Source organism: Anneissia japonica, unplaced genomic scaffold, assembly GCF_011630105.1.
Source record: "Anneissia japonica isolate Jap-2015-1 unplaced genomic scaffold, ASM1163010v1 scaffold3066_len296678_cov185, whole genome shotgun sequence".
NCBI classification, from domain to species: domain Eukaryota; kingdom Metazoa; phylum Echinodermata; class Crinoidea; order Comatulida; family Comatulidae; genus Anneissia; species Anneissia japonica.
The window spans coordinates 180246-202359 of record NW_022725920.1 but is presented as its reverse complement, the minus strand read 5'-3'; the positions used below and the strand labels follow the sequence as shown (position 1 = coordinate 202359).

The window sequence follows — 22114 nt, the reverse complement described above, 5'->3', positions numbered from 1 at the left end:
AACCTTTTACCTAGGTAGAAACTTAAAATCACAGTAGTCAATTAAATAGTGAAGAATGAATAAGAAAGTAGTATTATTAGTAAAGAACTCAACTATTAAGCTGTCCAGCTGTACATTTTATTATGACAAAAATATGTAAAATGCCTAAATATGGTCATGACATATCATGACTATATATGGGCATATAACAGTGTTTTGTCAAAGAAAATTTGATAGAGTGGACATAGTTTTAAATTCTGCATGTAACTAATAAATATAAATTTCATCATTGCAAATACTGTGATTTTAAATTTTTATAAAATCCAGGATGACACTTACCACAAAATGTGTTTTGTTGCACCAGAGAGCAAAAAAGTAAACTGCCACAATTATTTATTACATATTTACAACATAAATTTTGCAATTTTAATAACTGTCTTGAATAGGTAAGTGGTTAAGATGTTTGCCTTTCGATCCCAGGGTCATGTGTTCAATACCTCTCATGGTAACAGGATTACTCACGACCCAATGCTACGTCACTCGCTAATTCTCGTGAGTCTATATGAAGCATCGTGTTTGTATGTATGTTTGTCTTGTGAAGGGATTGCTGAAGCGATCAAATTCCAACCTATTTTGGCTACTTATCTCAATTTAGCCTGAGGTATATGCAACAAAACCATGTTGTGGTCTACATTCACATATGAGATTTAACATAATAAACTTTACTTACGTCTGTTGTAACTGAGTTGGATCATCTCCTAATGATACATGGTCGGTAGAAATGTCGGCGAAGCACTTCTCACAGAAGTGATATCTGTCAGAGAGAATGCCAATACCCGATGAGCTAGATGGATGCATATGTGAAGGCACAGCAGATGCATTGAACGAGGACACGTATGGCACAGGGCATGTGATAAAATGCGTAGCCCACATGCAAGGTGTACATACACGGACAGGAAAATGAAGGAGAAAAAAAGGGAGAAAAAGAAGATGCAATAACAGTGCGTTAACTATAAAATGGTTACTAACCAACTGAAAACTATGCATGCAATGAACATGTTCAGCATATTAATAAGACGATTTTAGAGCTCTCACAACACTATCAAATTTTATGTGACAAATAACTGTGATATGTCCATATTTGGTTGTAATATGAGAAGATCATATTCATATATAGGCACATCACAAAAATTTGACAGTGTGGCCAGAACTTAATGTAGTGTCAATTGCTGGTATTTGCTCAATTTAAATAAATATCACAATTATTGAATTTGGAACAAATTTAGATTTCTAAATTTTTTGAAATTAAATTGCTAAAAGAAATGATAAAAATATAGGAAAAAGATCCCCAAAGTCAGTCAGAGCCCACAACGCACAAATTAATTTAGGCAAGAGACAAAAGTTGTTTTTTTTTCATTCAGTATTAAAATAAATCAAGAATTGAAAGAGTTGAATTCTTTTAAAGAAAACAAACATCAATTCTAAAATAATCAGAACAACATTTAAAGAATATTTGGAATTGTGAGTAGCGAGGTGGCAGAAGAATAAACACCAACCCATGATTGAAATGGAATAAACACCAACCCATGATTGAAATGGAATAACCTTGTTAGTCAGTAAAACAAACTAAACAAGATGTAGAAATGTATTTATCGCAAGCTGGTTAGTAGAATATTGGCATATATACCTCGACACATACACATCAAAAGCCATACATTCCTCAAAATTCATATAAATAATATGTTGCAAATTGTTTAATTAAAATATTTACTTACTAAACAAATTTAATTTAAAAAAAATGTTTAAATGGTTGTTATATAATGTTTCAGTAATTAAAATGTTAGCAATTGTAGATAAATTTTTATTATATAAACAAATGAGGTATAAAACAAATTCCCAGCAAAAAAGCCAAATAACTGCAAAGCATCAATAGCAAATGAAGCTACATGTATTTTTAATGGTTAACATTGAGGAAGAAGCACAGCATAAAATTGAATAAACCATTAATTGTAATTTTTTCATCATAAAATTAACGGAATCAGAATTTCATTATCAACACATGAATCTCATTGGACAAATCTTCGTGATTCACTACTTTTCTAATGCTTTGTCAACACTACTAAATCTATTATATGCAACAAATTTGTGTGATGTGCCCATATATAGGTATGATGTTGTCATATTACACCCAAATATAGCAATATTACATTAATTTGTCAAATAAAATTTGATAGTGTGGACAAAATGTTAAGACTTAAATCTTCAGAACCTGTGATGTGTACATCACTCTCTTTAACACTCTTCTCACCGAACACGGATTTCTGTGTTTGGTAATGCAACGCTTGAACATCAAACACGGAGATCTCCGTGTTTTAGGTTTTTTTACAGAATGCGATAGATGGGGTAATTACCGACATGTACTAACAATAAGAACACTGCATTCAGTCTGGACTGTAAGTATTTCACTCTTTGTTTACATTAGCATAGAGCGGTATTGATTTACTTTCACAAAATCGCGATTATCTCGGCTCTGTTGTGCGAAATTGCGTTAAATCTCCAAAAGTGAGTCATTTTCATTTTACTGTTACAGGTCACATATCGTGATTAGAATAAAGTGTTTGGTACCATTGTAAAGCTTAAATGTTTGTAGTTCTTGTAGTATTTACTACATGTCAATCTGATCGATTACGCACTCTCAACGAGCTTCGGAAAAGTGTTAAAAAAAACAAAAAAGTGGTGGTAACTGACACTATTTTTCAAACCCCTGGGGGTCAGAGTGTTAATAGAAATTATTTTTGTTATAAATTAATTGACCAAGCCTTTGAAAATGCAATATCATTTAAGTACAGGATTTAAGCACTCCATCACCCTGCACTCAATGACAATATTTTAAATACATTTTAAATATTAAGCAAAGAAATTCCTATATATTTTAAATGCCTTTTAATAAAAAAAAAAAGTCAACTTACCTATTTTGATACGTAAAATATGTTGCATCTCTTGGAATTGTACAAAGTTGCTTCCCATAACAAACAAGAACTTGAGGATGGAAAACATGCTGTAAATAGACATAGTCATTATTAAAAGGTGGTTTAATAGACATTTGGATGTTATTTTAATTGGCCTGTTGATTTGAGGAGTGCAGGTGGGTACCTGGTAAGGTTAAATGCCAAAATGCGCTGATGTAGTTCTGGTACTGGTATTGGGTATTTATATTGCGCCTTTCCCTTGCGGTTATGAAGCGCAAGCCAAGCCTCAATAATTCAGGAAAACAATGGTCATTATTTAGTTGCTGCTACGATATGGAATACTCCCCCAGGGAGCTTGAGTTTGTGTTCCATGGGCATTTAATCCAATGACCGGGGTAATGATAATGTGAAGTGCATAGAGAGCTTAAGAATATATGCGCTATATGTCTACCATTATTATTATTGTATCTTGTTTTGCATGTTTGAAATTCTTGTTTTTAGTATTTTACTTGCCATTTTAATATATATTTTATCTATATGGAACAATTGTTTTTTATAAAATTTTAATGACCAGAAAAATGTACTCGCATTTATTTCCACATTGGACAAATAAAATTGAATCTGAATTTAAAATGAATCCATCTTAATTTCAGTCACAATTTTAGAAGAAATTACAGCATACCTTAGTACCGCAGCAGAATCCAAGCTTCTGCATAACTGGAGTAATCTCCATTTCAAACACTTCTCCTAACTTAGCGCAGTACTTATAAACTCTGGAGGTTTTACGGTTGTACAGCCAGGCGTTCTCAAACATCAGCCAGACATCATTTACGTACTGCCACGGGTCTGTATACTGTCCAGTATCAAGTCGCCTCTTGATCGTGGACAGATCCATCGGACGTTTTACGATATCAAAATAGTCCTGAAAAGAGATTTAATATTTTAATGCATTATTTATAATTGCTTATACTGTTTACCAGATGAAAATATATAAAATTGGAGAAACCGGTGATCCTTTTTCTATTAAAAAGGTTAACAAATGATGTAGATTGTGTAGTAATGGCAAGAAGGGTTTGTACGGCACGGCATTATAAACTTACCGGAATCTGGAGGAACTTTGGATCAACTGGTTGGCGGAAGGGTAGTGATTCTGGGTCCTGTCTAAATAGCTTCTCAAGAGTTGGCATCAATGCTTGTCTTAGCTCATCAGGTTTAAATTCTGCATAAATAAATAACTATATTAACATCTATCATACTTTGATACAAAGACAACTTTTGACGGTATAAATAATAAGAATGAACATTTTAATGATTCACAATATATTAAGATCATTTTGATAAATCTAAATTTTTAAAGTGATCCCTGAATATGATATAAGAGCAATTAAAAATAACAGAAATATGGAGCAATGTATGTCTTTGCAGGGATGTAGCCACTCAGCCTTGAAGTTATCCACCAGGTCTAAAGCTACCCGATTCCATGGATTTCCAGCAACCTCTATTAACACCATGCTCATTAAAATCTACTCTTATTATTTTAAGTTAATCAATGTTATCACTTATCACCCTTAAAATGTCTACCACCCTTTTCTACAGCTACAACCCTTCTTTGGTATATTAAAAAAATATATATATTTCAAATGCCATTTCAATCACAAATTGAAGTTTTACATTTGTACAAACCTTTTTTGTTTCGCGGAACCTTTGCTGTTACTGCACCACTCTCTGTTTTAATAGCTTTTGTATCATCCGAGTTATCCTCTGTTTTAACTTTGACAGGGGTCACAGCGGATGTACATGCACCACCTTTTGCTGCAGCAGCACCACCGCCTTTGGCACCGGTGCTGCCGCCCTTACTGTTGGAAGGCGTTGAAGGCTCGCTCTCCATCTTCACAATACCCATTGAGCAGGTTTCCCCTGAAGTGGAGCCCGGTTCAGATTTGATTTGAGTGATGTTGGATTTGTCACTTGAAATGGAGGGGCTAATAAACGGCTTGTCCACTGTGTCGTTGGACAGGTGCTGGTCAGTGACTGATGGTGGGTTGCTCTTGCCTCGTGACAATCCCTCAGATTTGCCATCCGTTGACACTGTGTCAGAACTCTGTAAAAATGATTAATGAAATCCTTAATAATTAAAATTATACTATGAATTCCTATTAAAAAAGATAAATTTCTACTAATTGAATTCAATGAATCACACATTTCCGATTCACAGACTCATGAAGATCCTTAAATTAAGAGCCAATTTAATGGTAAATAATTTTGCATTTTTTAATTCTCAAAAAATATATCTTACTCAAAATAATTTTCTTAATTGAAAACTATTGAGTATGTAATTAAAGTATTGAACTTTTTAAAATTATTTAGCTTAAAGCCCTGTCTAGACTATCAAATTTTATTTGACAAAAACATGACATCACATCATGACCAAATATAGGCACATCATGACCAAATATAGGTACTTCATGACAACGGTTTTTTTGTAAAATATAATTTCATGTTCTGGATAGAGAAGATCTTATATCTTTAATCAATACATCAATATAAATGTTAACTTTGACTTACGATTGCGGTTGCATTGTCCATCGTGACTCCAGATAATGCGCTGGGCAAGACTTTACCGCCACTATGCGCTGTACTGGTACCACCGTTGTCTCCCACCCCTTTACTAGCACCAGCATTGCCTACCGGAGCATGGGGCAATGCACTGTGGGATGAGCCCACACTACTCTGAGACATTGTTGGAGATGGTATTGGTTGGCTGGGTAGGCTGTTGTTACCTGTAATTGGCATCTGTGGAAGCAAACGTCAATCAGACTTGTAATAAAATTGAAGGTTTGAAGTTAAAAACAACATACTGTATTGTGACATGCCCAAATACGGTCATGATGACATCACTTCATGACCATAATCATATATAGCCACATCTGCACTATATATGGAGATACAACAGACTTAAGTCAAAGAAAATCTGATAATCTGGACAATGCTTAAAGCTCTATATATGGTCATGATGACATCACATCACCATTTATAGGCATGTCATGACTATATATAGGCATACAACAGTTCTTTGGTTAAAAAAAAACTATGTGATAATCTGTACAAGGCTTTAGCCTAGTACCACTGGTGGGAAAGAATTTTTGTTAAATTATGTTATATACCTTATACATAGATTCAAGGCATCTGATTGGTTAAGAAGGGTGCAATAGAAAGTACTACAGGTATTTCCGTGAAAAAGTACTATTCCCCTGAAAATTAGTACTTTTTAGGCTCTAGGCCCTACCATCGCGCTGATGATAGAGGGGACTGTGACCTCTACGACCAAAGAGATTGGCCCTTGACCACGCCACTGATCAGCGAGTAGACGATAAACAATAATTATGGAGGCTGTCAAACTCCTGGATGAAGAAGAGCTAGGCTAGGCCTATACTTCAAGACGAAGTCAATCGCAAAACACCAAAAGACAAATTAAATAATTATGTCTTGTCAATAGTTGAAAAATATTGCAAGACGATGGGTTAAAATTGAGAAAATGAGCAAATAAGAGCTAGACACGTTCTTTGATCACCTTATATAATAACTTGTTTTGCGAACCCGCCGGCCACAAATGATGATTTTGAATAAAAATAAACTTATATTTTTGGCCAATTAGCACACCCGACGCCACGAAAATGGAAATTTCAGGGAAAAAAAAAAAAACTTTATTTAATTTGTTTCCGCCCTCCTCTGACAATCTTTAAAAAACATAAGTTCGCGAAGCAAGGTTTAAAAAAAGCTTTGCCTTACCACTGATTGAATTAAGTTATTTTGAGTTGCTGTTTGACTTGGCGATGTCATAGGAGGTTGCATCTGGGGTCGAGGTGGGGGCATGGATACTGGACTTGTGAGGCCTTGCTGTTGTGGCATTACTGAAGGTATCTGTGGGAAGTTTGCGAATGGATTTTGGTTTGCTTGAGAAGATGCTGGCGAGTTCACACGATTGGCCGGCATCACAACTGGCCCACCAGTTTGTCCAGGAACTGCTGTTGGACCATCTGAAATTATATAAAAGGAATTTCTATTAGCATTTATCAGCGAAATTTACAGCTATGGGTTAGGCACTACCATTATTATTATTATTTTTTTATAATACACAAATAAATCCATGCATCTCCACTTACTCATCATGCCAATTCTAGAAGGAACAGTATGCGAGGACAGCATCTTTTGTGTAGCTTGAAGGGAAGGCACCTGAGATGGTGTAGGAGGCTGAGGAGAACCAGTCTGGGTCTGGTCCTGTATCCGTTTCATCCGCTTTTCTTCCAGTTCTTTTTGAATTTTATAAATTTTCTCAGCCAGAAGATGATAATACTCTTCCTGCACAAAACAGAATTAAACAAAAATTAAAGCTATCAAGTTATATGAAACAAATGCACATATTTCACTCATATGACATCCTCATGCCAATATATGGGTCAACCAAAGGTATAAATAGAACACCAACAGCTATACCCAGTATTGGATGGATAGGGTCTAGATAGCAGACAAACACACATAGGAAAATCCAAGGGCTTTATCCAACTTGGCCTAATGTAGTTTAGTTGGTAGAGCATTTGAAATGTAATTGTAAGGTCCAAATCCTAATGGAAAAATATATTTTCTCTAAAAAAAATGTCATCATATATAGATATGAACTTATTAAACAATATCTTATGGTGAAATATAGATGTATATCTATAAATTATATAAATACATAAACATATAATACATGTTATTCAAAATGATTTGACGTGTGCTGATTCTTACCCTGCTGCTAGCTGTTTCATACATATCTTTCTCAACTTTGCGTGCATATGCTACTAGATTCCCCATACGTCTATCTTTAACAGCTGCAGGGTCAGGGGAGGGGAATATTGCTTGAACTCTGTAAAGTACAAATAATAAGGACATTGACAGCTGCTGATAGTCTGTACGTGAGTGTAGTTTTATTTACTTTATCTGTAATCTTTTCATGTGTAATTATACATCTATTTGTATGTAACTTTAGTCTGACAAAGTTACTTTCATTTTCTATTCATATTCTTCATAAATATAATTTTACAATACTAATAAACTTAATAAATGCTATATTCACTTACATTGTTTATTTAAAAAATTAGTATGTTATAATGAAAATTGGAACAATATAATATAAAAATATTTCCTTGTCATTTAAACAAAATGATACAAAAAAATAATGATATAAAAAAAGACTTAAGGATTAAGTAGAAACTTACAATTTATGGACCAAATGATTACGAAGATCCTGAGTGACATGGCTATGCCATGGCTGCGACTTCGCTGCAGTCATAGATGCAAGGTTTCCAGTCGCACTCAGGACATCATCTGTGAATTTTAAAGAAAATTTCATGTCAGGAAATGCGAATTTTAAAGAAAATTTAATGTCAGGAACAGTAGAAGCCAATTTAGGGAGATATGGTTTCTGATTATTGTATTTTGCTACGCTATCTGACATCCATTACCAACTGACTGACTGTCAGGATGTCTTTGTCCACACTTCAAAGTTATGACAAATTTGTGTGATATGGACATGGCACATCATCCATGACATTTGTCGCATACATGTAAATAGGAGTGTGGTTAGAATATTATTCTCAAAGTGAGGTTGAAGCTTTGACAATACTAATTAACAAAACTAAGTTTGATATTTACTTGGCGTCATGCCTGTATTTCTCAATCCTAGCCGATCCAACGTCCGTGCAATAGATTCCTGCTGTAACATCGACGTCTGGTTCATATGTGAGCTCGGCGGTGGATTCGGTCCCATAGCTGGATTACCGGCAGCTTGCTTTAACAACTGGGCAGCTAAATAAATATAATATAATCATTGATTAATTTTGTGAAGGATGGTCGTTTCAGCAAAATTAGAATATGCTACCATGTAAACAACTATCAATTACAACATGTTCTTTTGATCAAAAAGATAGCACATTTGAGACTAAGTTAGCACACATACTAAATGTTTCAATAAATGATTAATTTAGTCCCTAAAGAGGTAAATTAATCATTATTCTACCAGAAGTACATGGCTAATCATGCTATTACATACATTAAAAAAACTGTTTGGCTACATTAGCAAAAAGCAGTAAATTAAACAAAAATTATGGTACTATATTTTCAGGAATATTTGCGAAATAAATCAGCAAATGTTTTTTGGTAATAAACCTTTGTCAAGCTAAAGATAAAATCAAAAAGTGTAAAATATATAGCCCAAGGAAGGACCAAAAAAGTGGCAGAATAGAGTAAAGAAGTGAGCAGAACAAATATAGTAGCCAATAAAAACATAAGGTATAAAATAATAATAATAATCATAAGAATAATAATTGTCTATACCTATAAATCTTTTTAAAGTCTACAAGATGTACCTTTTAACACCTTGTACCTAAGACTGTGCAATTCTGAAATATGTTGAATAAAAACATACACACACAAAATATAAACACCACATCCACTGAAACGTACATCCCCAACAAAAAAAATAAAATAGAACAATGTGAAGTACAATCCTACATTAATGGGGGCAACATTTTCTAGAGCCCATGCATTAGCTGTCTATACAACATCAATGCTATGCTTCAACATTTTGTCTTTCTATACATTCTCACTGCATGCAACAAAATGGGTGTAAAATGTTGAGGATCAGCAAGACAACTCACCTTGCGTCCGCGATCTGTCCGATGCATTTTTCAAAGGCAAGCAGACAGGACAGTCACTGCGAGTGCAGTTCTTCCAATGCGAGATTATCTGACGAGATGATGCACAGTGAGGTACTAGAAAGACAAAAAGAAATATTTTATAATATAAATGTGAGAAAGAAATAATAGATTCTTAGTTGAGGTATCACTAAAAAAAAAAAAAAAACAACACATGATAATAAAAATACTTTCAAATAAAACAATATGGACAAATTGAGAACCAAATACATAGGAAATATATAAACACTTATAGAAGTATGATCTCCTGAAAAAAATAAAATAAAAAACTGTTGAACAGATTTTTTTTTTTTTCAGGGAAGAATATATTTTTTATCTTTAAAATTTTAGAAAAATAGATAAATTATTCATTAAGAAGATTTTTGATCATTGAGCTCAATTTATGAATATGTATTATGAGTTAAATTCATGAATATGCATGAGTTTAATTCATGAGTATTTGATGTTAACCGACACAATGATAATCAACAAGCAAGCTCAGGTCAATAACAACGATACAGTCAATGAATTCAGCCTATTAACAACTCCACAGAACCTAGCCGTTGTTCACACACAAAAACAAGGATATAATTAATTAGTATTCAAGCATTTCAAAATCAAGATTACTATATTGTAGATCAACACCCAACTGATAAAGAATCAAAGATTCCTTTGTTCCAAACAGGACAACAATGAAAAGTACCAATACCTTAATAAGTAGTTTGTCATTTACTATACTATTTTATCATGCACACTATGCTTTCGGAATTTCTGAAGCATGAAAATCAGTAGAAAATTGGAACGCTTTGAGCCTTGTCTTTCTGGAATGTATTTTATCCTAAATACAAGGGCATTTCAATATTGCTGCTTTTTATAATTTCTAAAATTTCATTTAAATATTAAGGGGCATATTTATTTCTTTACTAATTTAGTGAACCAAACATTGAAAAGATGTTGGATTGAGTAGTTCTAAATGCACCAACATTTTTTTTTTACTTAACTTAAAATCACTAAATTAATCTACCAGTTTTATCCACATACCTTCTTAATTATTAACAATATTTCAATTTAATATAGTTTTCTATGTTATAAGGTATTTAATTTAGAAGTGATACCATTATTCCTTGGTATTATAAATGTGGAAACTTTCAATTGAATTCTATTTAATACTTTTTAATTTTTAATAATTTCACAATTTTGATCTAAAATATATATCGTTAAAAAAATTCATTGTCTAAAACCGTAATGAATCTTAAATTAAAATTAAGCATTTTAATATAAAATAATGGCATTATTTGTATGTAAATTCATGGTTGGCAAACTCTTAATAGGGATTGAGTTTCATTTTGTGGAAGCATGGCTTAACAGTAAGGCATTGGGCTTCCTATTAAGGAGTCAGAAGTTTTATTATGAGGTGAAGACTTTTATATCCTTGTCAAGATACTTTATATCTGCATTACTTCTCTTGTTACCCAGGTAATGGGTACCTGGTAGGACTGTCAAGTAAAAAACATTCAAATAAGGTTCAGTTAACTGTGGAATAACCTCTCCCAGATACTCACAGTTCAAAAAAATCTGTAACTTTGCATTCCTCCAAAAAAATTGATTTAATATAAAACTTTTTCTTCTTGGTTCTTGTGCTTCACCAAATTTCAATGGAATTTATATATAATTTTGTAATATTATTTTATATCTAAAAACATGTTTTGGCTGTTAACTGGACCTTAAGGAAGAACAATGTCAGAATGATTAAGTCTCCAGAATAAATATCTAAGTAGTCTATGTTAAATTAAACTTTTAATGTGATGGAATATACTTGACTTAATTCATTATGCTGCAAGAAATTTTAGTTGTTCCTAAGAACCTTATATTGTAAATTTTTTATACTTGTCAATTTTAATGTAATGCGCACTTAAATATTTCTTTTATGGAATTTGCGCAATATAAATTATTATTATTATGTGCAGATCTTTACAACTGTAATAGTTCTCCGAGAAGTAGAGAATATTGTACATGACTGCTTGAGAACAGAAACACTATTATTCAAATATATTAAACTTCAGTAAAATATAGTTTATATGAGCTTCCCTGGGAACATAATATAAAATGGGCTTTAATTCAATGTCAAAGTTTACACTACAATTTCCATCCTTCTTACCTGTGCAATTTTTGCCAGCCTGACAGTGCGTCATGTGGTTGAGGACATTTTTCATTGTCCTACAGTGTGGAAGCGAACATTGCTTGATGTCTCCGTTGGCCTGGCTTTCCCGCCGTTGGCACTTGTGTGCGTGCAGTAGGAGAACCAGTTGCTGCTGAATTAGCTTACGCTTTTCAGGATCAGCCGTTGGCGTCTGAGTTGCATTCTGGCCCATTCCAGCCGGTTGAGTTTGAGGCATGGTCTAAAAACACATGCACAAAATATATAGTAATCACGTATAATACATTATGATGCTGTTACTGACAACCTGGTTACTACAGTGTTTACTATTTTCAGAATGCAACACATGTACTAGGTACTCTTCAGACAGTATATAGAGGAGAGGTCAGTTAATCTGATGCAGTCTGTGTGTGCACTGAACCATAGAGAACAACAGATCAATCATTGCTCTTATTTCTCTCTACCCATGTGTAAAATGGGTACCTGGTAAAAAGGTGATGTAGTCTGTGAGCAAACTTTTCAACTCTTGAAGGTCAGACACTAAATTTTGTAAACATTCATTAAAAATTACAATATGTAAAGTAGTTCTTAATTATAATAAAATAAACGAAGGAAATATCTTACCATTCCGACAGTACCAGCCGGATTGAGGTTACCTCCCATATCATTGGCCATTCTTTGAGCTGCCTGTATATTTGTAGTCATCCCACCAGTCATGTTGCCCGCCATATTCTGTGGCGTCGTCATGTTACCGGTCATCACGCCCCCGAGCCCGCTGTTAATACTGTTACCCATATTGCCCGTCGACATGTTGCCGAAATTGCCGGTCATATTGCCTGGATTTCGACTCACCATGTTCCCCACCATTCCTGCCATATTCCCGGCAACATTGCCCGGCATGTTCCCGGTCATACCAGCCTGCATGTTCATATTCGGCATCATGGTGGACGTAGTGATGGTACTGGCAAATGAGTACTGCATCATATTCATAGCTGGTACTACATTGGAAGCAGAGGAAAAGTGAAATGGACTGTTGCTGACCTGTTGACCCATCTGCCCAGCGTTGCCTGGCATTCCAACCTATGTAAAAACAAATATATATCAGTCAATTTTATGAATATTCATTAAGGTAAAACCAAGGTACTTTTAAACGGCTACACAAAACTCATCTGTTTAATTTGTATTTTGCTTAAAGCTGGATTTTTATTTATAAAGTAAAGTGCAATGAAACTTTCAGCAAAATGCGCTCAATCTAGATTAAACTATTATTTATTATTATTATTATTATTAAAGAAGTTAATTTTTAATTATCTAAATAAACACAAATAATATGCTGTGAATACAAAATCTTATGATGATAAAATACCACCTCAAATTGCTAGTTTTTGCTTTTCCCATTGTTAATCATATCAATAAATATAACACCTAAACACTAATAACTACAAATGCAATTTCAATATATAATATTTACAGAAACTGAAAAAAGACTACTACATTAATTTGTTCCACAACAGCAGTTCAACAAAAACAAAATCCTTACAATCTCTTTAAAAATAAAACTGATTGTCACTAAAAACTTACAATAATATTAATCTAAAAATTATATACTGTAGTATTTATTACAATATATACTATAGCAGAACTTTGCATTTTCATTATTGTACACAGACTAGGTATTAATATTTAACTGATAATAAATGTATAATTCAATCATATTAACTTTAAATAAAAACAAAATCTGAACCTTTTTTACTGACGAGGATGAAATGTTAAAATAAAATAAAATTCAAGATGAAAATTATAGAGTTGGACTATTAAACATGTTTTCCATACTTATAATATAAAATCAAAAAAGTAAGTATGTGAATAATAGTCAAAAACAACACTTGATAAACAAAGAAACCGTGACATACTTGTTATAGTACACAAAGAAGAGGAAATGGCCAATTAATTGGCTTTAACTTGGTGTATGTAAATAAGGTACATAACACGCTTCAACTCCAAACAGCTCAGTCAGAGAGTAACTAGCAAATGATAGCTATGGTAAGCACCAAGTGTAACAGCTACTGCTCTACCAATGAAAATTAGTCAAACAGCCTCTTGCACTTTTGGCAGAAACCCTTGGTTTTCAAATACAATTAACAGTGATCGCTACAGTAGGTAACTTACAGTAAGTACAGTAGGTGAAAAATTCAATCACTGAAACAACTACATTACTACAGGCAAGACTTTTTTATACCTTGTTTTGGATACTTATTTTCTTAAAGATCGTCAGAGTAGGGCAGAAAAAAATAAAAATAAAACTTTGTTTTCTAATTTATAGCAAACAGCATTGCCAAAAACATCCAAATGGAGGAGAAAATAAAAATAAAATTTTATTGGCGAATGTAAACAGTGTAGTAATGGGATGGTTAAATGCTTTAAATTTATAATATTAACTAGAAAGGATATAAATATATTTTTGTGGTAGATTTCAAAGCAGCGGCAGGAGAAATAAAAGTAAAGGAAATTTTTTTTTCCAATAAATGAACATCGTTTCAATCTATGCCTGGTTAAGACTTTATGTTTTGTTATTTTTTTCCCCAAGTCATTAAACACTACTTAAAAGGAGCATTGCCTCACACTGAACACATATAGTAGCTGAATTTTTATGAACAAATTTACCACTAAAAATGTTTCAGTTGGGAGAACACTGAACAGCTCATGAAAATAACCACTATTTTGTCCACTTACTTTGGCCTAAATCAAATCAAGATTACATTCTTTAGGAAAAGAGTAGTGTTTGCATATCATTTTCCATTATCATCATTCTTCAGAGTCCTTTTATTCACAACACAGATTTTTATAATTTTTTTTGTATTTTGCATGCGACAATACATCTTAACGTAACTCAATACTGGGATGTATTTTCCTTTTCTTTATGAAGTTTATCATACATGATATATAAAATAATAACTAAGATAATATAAACATCTTAAGATTACTTAAATAATGACAATAACATAATACAAAAATAATATGGTAGAGAGGTTTGATTGACAAATTGTGTCGGTTTTTTGTTCTATTTGCTTTTGTTTTTTATAACGATATAATTACTATAAAAAGAAAAACAATAAAAATAACTAATTTAAATTATAACAATAACAAAAATATAACAATCATTATTAGCAATACTGCATTATACTGACAATAACAAAAATAGTTATAACTTCAATAATAATAAGGTGAGTTATAATGAAAAGGATATGCATCATCCTAATAGATGTTCTAATTCAAAAACTGTTTAGTATTTAATGTTTAGATACAAAATATTACATCACTATTATTATGATCATTACATTTTGTTAAATTACAGATTGAGTAAATACTGCTTTGCAGAATTCTTCACATAATAAACATAACCTTATTTATAATAGAATACAGATAATTTTATTACATTCAAATTTACCTGGTTACTCTTAGATTTATTTTTTTTAAATCAAAAATGATAAATTGGATCTGGCAAATGATTCACATATAGTACTTATAATACAAAATTAGAATATTTTTTCCATTGTATTCTAAAATCTATTCTTAAAAAATTTAAAAAGATTAGTATCTATATGTTTTGCTAAAAAGCAATATTTGAGCTGCATTACTTATTAGCATCGAATTGAAACATTTTCTATTCTAATAAACAAAAAACATAAATAATTATCTTTCTATATATTTTGTAAACACCATTATGATAATTGGCTGGTAATTGATTAAGAATGTTCATCATAGTAAAGATTTGCAAATAAGTAAAAACTAATTTATTTTAAAGTCAATTCTTAGTGGATGTTCATAATTTATCTTTTGAATGAATACTTCAATATTGTACTGTAACTGGTTTAAGGGCTTCCCAGTAAGAAACACACAGTTTAATGGCTAATAAAAAAATAACAACTGAATATCTTTTTATATATACAACCTAACCACACAGGTTATATACCAACTATATCCAATGTATAATATTGTTCAATTTTAAGTAATTTAAGTAACTATAGCAACAACAAAAACAATAATCAAAACTATAGTAAAATGTAAATGAATGTGAATATGAAAAGAAAACATATGAACGTAGGATTTTAGCATTTAATGTTACATTAAACTATTTATAATTATTGATGCCTATTCACAGTGTAATTATATCAACTACACTGTACAATACAGTACATGTTTCAAATTTTATTTCTCTCACGCTAGAATTTCAAAAAACACATGCACAATTATTTCTAGACACACCCACTTATTAGTGTGCTCTGATTGGCCAAATATTTTTACTTGATCATCATCTAGTTCCTGGCAAGTTATTTAATTTGGATAGTGAAATATATTCATGGACTGCCATAAATTCACACCTAATTTATAGGTTAGTAATTAAAGTATACATTTCAACATTTGTCATCCTTTAAAGCAATCGAAATAAATTCTTGTTGACTATTAATTATTGTAACTAAACCCACAAAATTAAGCAATCTGATTATATTGGGAATACTGAAAAGTACATCTACCGATCCACTACACGTATACATTCTATTTTCTGGTAAACAATTAGTTTTGATTTCGAAATTTTTCCAAGGGCATTTGCTGACGACTGCCCTTAAATAGAAAACATAAGGTCAAATAATCCCTTATATTGTTTGCGTCTACTGCTGCTTCATGTAATCGTAACAGTTAGTAACCACAATTGAAGGGAATTCCCCATTTCCTTGATTGGTTAGGTTTGACCGTTGCCTATTGAACTTTACATAAACATACACAGAGTCCATGCTGAAATAAAGGCACATGGGTTGAATGTGAATACAGAACGAACTCATCTATATTACCATTAATGTATCATCTGTAATTACTTTCCACTAATTCCTTTACAAATACTGTACAAACACAAAATGACTTTAAGGTTAAAGAATCAACATGTTAATAGCAGATTGTCAACAGCATAATTTTAGATGTGCAACTAGAAGTGTAGCATGTAACAGGCTTTGTCTTAAATTTTAACAGTAATTATAATTATTGGCCAGCAACTTTAGAGAAAACTACTTAAGTTATCTTGTTTAATTCCGATGAATACAATGTGTACTATATTTATGTGGGTGTAAAACAAGAGGACCAGAGATCTAACTTTTCATCCACCTGCTACTAGAATATGACTTACTGTAAACTACAGATATTTCTCTGACGTGCCGTAGTGTATTAAGATAGCAAAACTGAAATTTAAAGCTAGGCTCAGGGTAGCTCCACCAATCAACACCAATCAAACCTCAGATTTACGCAAGGTTGTCGGAACAATATCCAAATATCCATGGCCTATAAATTATTTACAGCAAGTATGTCAACGTAAGTGTGCATTATTAATTCATTTCTTACTAAATTAGTAATTTTGTTTTTTTCTGGACGCGATTACAGTTGAATTGGCAGTTTCAACTTTGGTCTTACTCACACCACCAACTATGTTGTTTGCTTTGTTTTGCTTTGATAACCCTCAGAACTTATGTACCTGTCATGCTGAGTGTTTTGTGGGATTCTTATATATTTAATTTTAATCATTTACTTATTACTCTTTATCAAAACAAGAGTTCACTATGTTTTACCTACAGTACAGACACAAATTATTGCTTCATATCTGCGCGTAACCTCTTGTAATCTGCTCGTAGGTACGTTTTGAACGTAGCTACGAACCACTACGAAGGTCATTGTTATTTTAATTAACTTTGTAATGATCACAGGCTGGATCGTCGGGCTGATAAACAATGCGTAAACAATATTGAAATATAGTTTACCAGCTTTCAACATGTGAGCAATGTTGCAATTTACTAATAAACAATGTTAGAACTTTATTGTTTTGTTATATCCTACCTTATTATTAGATCGATCATGTTTTAAAACTGTATTTAGTTCGCTAGCCAGGTAACTTAGTGGGCATTCAGTATGTTCGAATTTCGATGTCATTTAGGCCTATGTACGGCCTACATTTTCCCCTATTAGGAGGAGAGCAGAGAGTATATAGTAGGAATTTTCTTCTTTTAAATAATAATATCGATGACAAATCATGTACAAATTATTACGATTTCTACAGATCACGTTGTTTATTGTTTACTGTAATTAGAAGCAGAACCTGCAAAGCGATCCAATACTAAATGGAAGTATAGAAATCACTACCTTGCCGAATTAAGGCTAGTCATGCTAGACTGCATTTCCTTCGTTTTTTACTCACTGTCGCTCACAGCTTTTCAACATTTGCCACGAGGTTAACCTTTAACACACTTTACTGTGTTCTGATTGGCGCGCTCTCCGATGTCTGATGCTGGCTAAGTTTTATTTTCCATTGGGTTTTCCATGTGACGTTCGGTAATTTTACAACCAACGGACGTTAATTCTCATTTATATCTATCTTACTAAATCAAGACTACAAATATTATTTGATGAACAATCTTTTCACATGTGTGTATTGTCATTGAGGACATCATTTTTTGACATTTAAAAGAGGTAAAATAATTGTAAATGAAAAATAAGCTAGGCCTAGGCTAATTAATTAAAAAAAATAATACAGCAGTACAAACAAGTTCCTGTTGTGGACAGCGAGTGGAAGAGGAGTCTCCCATGAAGTCAAGTGTACGTTTTTCTTAATGAAAAACAGCTCCATACTTTAAATCAACGGTCTAAACTCGTGTCTGTCATTCACAAATTATCTAGCAATACATTGTTTATTCCAGTAAGCTACAGCAGTCTTTCTGCACATACAAATAAACAACATGCTTTTGCTCCGTAGGTTTGCTTCGCGTAGCCTTGCTTAGATTGTTTATATCAGGCTACAATGTATCTACGAAGTCTGCGTGCAGGTAAAATTGCAATATTTCGTGGCAGTACTGTAGCACATATTTTAAGGGGAAAAAAAAAGAATATCACCAGCATCTTTAACACCAAGTTTATCCAAAGTCAGGTCTTCCTTCAATTAAAGACCACTCTTTTTTTTTTTTGGGACTGGAGTTTTCATGGTCTTTATTTAGAAAAATGATTTTTATGAAAATAAAAGATAAACATTCATTCGGGACTTGAAAATTGTGGTCTTTAAACCTGTACTTTGAATATTGTATATAAGATTTTGAAACCTGCATATAAAAAATTATATAAAATGCTACATACCTTGGCCATGGCTGCTGGATTAACAGTCATACTTTGCATGTTACCCATACTATGCTGCTGTGGCTGAGGAACTTGTGACATGGTATTGGCTAAGATATTAGAATTTGACAATATACCACCAGCACTGACATTTGCAGTCCTATTTACTTGTTGTGTTATGTTCATGTTGTTACTCATTTGATATGGGCCGTTCATAATTAAGGGTTTCACCTTGTTCACGCTTCCACTTAATACGCCTCCTTGGCTTGCAGTAGCCACATTCGTCGTGGTCGGTGACACCATCGTGTTCGTCATGCTTGAATTGATCATGCCTGCCATATTCAGTTTAGTTTTCTGCTGGCCAGCGTTAGGCAAGCCCACACTCGGTGGTCTAGGTGAATTCATATTATTAGGCATAGGACTATTTGCACTGTTCATATTAGGGCTAGCATTAACAGAATGAGCTGGGTGCATTTGGGTTGGAGCTGGGCTAGTACCAGAGTTTGCATTCACATTGGAATTAGAAGTATTGGAGGACACACCCCCGACAGTTCTCGCTGGAGTTGCTAGCAGCTGAGAAAGTTGCTTGTTTTTCTTAATTGTGTCTGATGGAGTGTCCTGTACTGAGGGCACCGACGTCTGAATCGTGCCATTCGACTCATTTTCAACTCCGGTTGGATTATTTCCAGTGTTATCTCCAACTCCACTTTGTTCAATCAGGTCGTTTTGTAGGTCGTCAAGAAGACCAAAAAATTCTGGGGAAAGAAAAAAAAAAACAACAATATAAACAATCAGAAATTTTAAAATCATGTAACAATCCAAATTTTAAACAAAACAATCACTTTTAAAACTGTTTTATCATGATCCTCATGCTGTTTTTAAATTAATAGATCAAATTTTAAGATGTACTACAGTTAGCTAAATAAATAATCATCAAAATACGAAAACATTGAACAATGGTTAAAAACACTTGCAAGTAATATTTGAATCAGAAGCCTACAGTAAACGTTATTTTGATAACAAAGTATATTCAAATTTTAAAAAAAATCAACCGCAACTTTGAAGGACAATGGCAATAAATTTCAAGCAAGATGACAACAATTGAAAAATGAACAAAATTTTCAACCAGTTGACCGAACTTTCAGAGTTAAATAATAAACTGTGTTTACTGTACATAGTGCCTAATGATAGATCACAGATCATGAAAATCTTCATTTTTACACAAAGTGAAATAACAGGAAACAAATTATACAAACTGGTAAATTTAGGATAATCTACATAAATGGGCAGAAGTTTTGAACTTGGCTTTTTACTACTACTCTTAGAATTACTGATATACGAATGATGTGTACTGGAAAATCAAACAAATTGACTGAGTTAATGGGTTTTTCACAGAAAAACATTACTAATGTTTTCGTTTCAAAAGCACATGCCTACATGTTTTGAACTGTAGTTCAAGGTTCATCAAAACATCTTTCATGAGTATTTAGGAGGAACTCACTTTTTCAAGGAGACAACAAAATACTGTCTGTTGGCAGTGGGCATGAGCTATGCAAATGCCACATATATATTATTATTAGGCATAAACCATAGAATATTGTGACCAAGACATTCACAATGACTACTGTAGGCCTAGGCCTACTGCTAGATTACAGTGTCACTCAGTAGGCCTGATGTACATTGATTAGAAACCAATCAGACTGTAATAATAATATAACAGGCCTAGGCCTATACCTATTAAGTTAGCCTACCTAGGCCCAGAGGCCTAACTCAGCTGGGCCTAGCTATTCACCCATTAAAAACACAACAAAGTCACAAGTGTGGTGGTGGTGTTAATATAGTCACAAGCCTTTAGTCAGTAAATGTACTTTGTTGTTCGTGTCTTCTAGTTATAAATATCAGTGACAGAAATTTTGACTGTAACGGTGTAAATAAGTAGACAAATACAAAAAAAAATGAACAAACAAAATATAGCTAGGGGCCTACAAGCGGAAAATCTCAGATCCAGTCCCACTTATGACGATCAATCAGTCTACGGACGGTACGGGTATGGTGCCAAATTTGGAAAGCCCCACTAAAAAAGATCAATGCCCGTGTTGTTTATCCCTGTATAGCCTAGGCTACTCTCTATGAAATCGGCATGGTTTGAAAACTGAGACATTGCTCCCTGAACTATTTACATAAATCATACATTTTTGTAGCTTATAAATACTTACCAGAATTTTCACTAGGTGTTACCACTGATGACATCTTCGGCCGTTTGTTTGGTGGGCCTCCTTCCACCAAATGGTCGGCCATCATGAGTTTAGCCGTGCCGGTAAATAATACAATAAATTAGTACATATAATATTAACGATACAATAACACTGCAAACATTATGCAGCCAATTTATGAGTTCAGATTCTCTGGAAAGTGTTATCCCCACTGTTACCTAAGTCATCCTATTATCTTCTTGAATACAAACTATCGGTCGGTATATCCTTCAAGGCTCACACACAAAACGCGCTTCTTCACGAAATACACTGGCTCGATCAGGTGCTTCCCGTTACATCATAACGGGACATAATTTCCAAAAAGGTAGTGTCTAACCACAGCCAAAAGAATACATTTTACATACAGTCTGCTTCAACTAATTCTTGAGCAGTTTACAGAGGTAAATAAATATCCTTTTAGTTGAATATTCCTCTGAAAATCGTAGCAAAATGGCGGCTGTTGATGAAACTTTTCTACGCTTGTCACAGACCTAACAAGGGAAGCTTCCGAATATTCCCGAAACCGAAATATAATTTATTCATACTTCCTCTCGCCAACACAAAAGCACGTGGTACCCGTTCTCACTGTCTATTGGTCTTTTGCCGAATAGACCGCTTGTGATTGACAGCGCAGTGCAATTCGTTTTTTGCCGGAAGAAACCGTAAACGTTCGGTCGTAAATAAAAAGCATGATGGGAAGCTTTAAATGTACCCACAGGCCATCGCGAAACCCTTTAACCTTTGACACTCAGCTGATGATATTGTTGGGAAGATTGGTGTAGGCCTATGTAAGAAGTGTCTTATATTCCAAAGTTTTGGTTGTGGTCCTACTTTTCATTTTTGATAACCTTGCATTAAATTTAGCTGAGAAACATT

General features: G+C 33.2%; 1 protein-coding gene across 3 annotated transcripts in view; it reads right to left on the bottom strand.

The window, feature by feature from the left end:
• The window catches only part of LOC117112986 (CREB-binding protein-like), a 32308-nt gene extending 10560 nt beyond the window's left edge, over positions 1-21748 (bottom strand). Inside the window, exons 1-16 of one of the 3 annotated variants that reach the window (XM_033256207.1) lie at positions 21203-21747; positions 19008-19741; positions 12465-12920; positions 11841-12081; positions 9647-9760; positions 8643-8795; positions 8207-8315; positions 7737-7854; positions 7112-7307; positions 6738-6985; positions 5514-5741; positions 4632-5049; positions 4049-4167; positions 3631-3870; positions 2949-3037; positions 710-823 (exon numbers count right to left, since the gene is read on the bottom strand). In XM_033256207.1, the coding sequence (XP_033112098.1) occupies positions 710-823; positions 2949-3037; positions 3631-3870; positions 4049-4167; positions 4632-5049; positions 5514-5741; positions 6738-6985; positions 7112-7307; positions 7737-7854; positions 8207-8315; positions 8643-8795; positions 9647-9760; positions 11841-12081; positions 12465-12920; positions 19008-19741; positions 21203-21287 (3662 nt within the window). In that variant the 5' untranslated portion in view covers positions 21288-21747. Of the gene's footprint in view, positions 1-709; positions 824-2948; positions 3038-3630; positions 3871-4048; positions 4168-4631; positions 5050-5513; positions 5742-6737; positions 6986-7111; positions 7308-7736; positions 7855-8206; positions 8316-8642; positions 8796-9646; positions 9761-11840; positions 12082-12464; positions 12921-19007; positions 19742-21202 lie in introns of all 3 variants that reach the window. The other 2 variants (XM_033256208.1, XM_033256209.1) reach the window with 2 other exon arrangements.
• Positions 21749-22114: the final 366 nt, after the last annotated feature.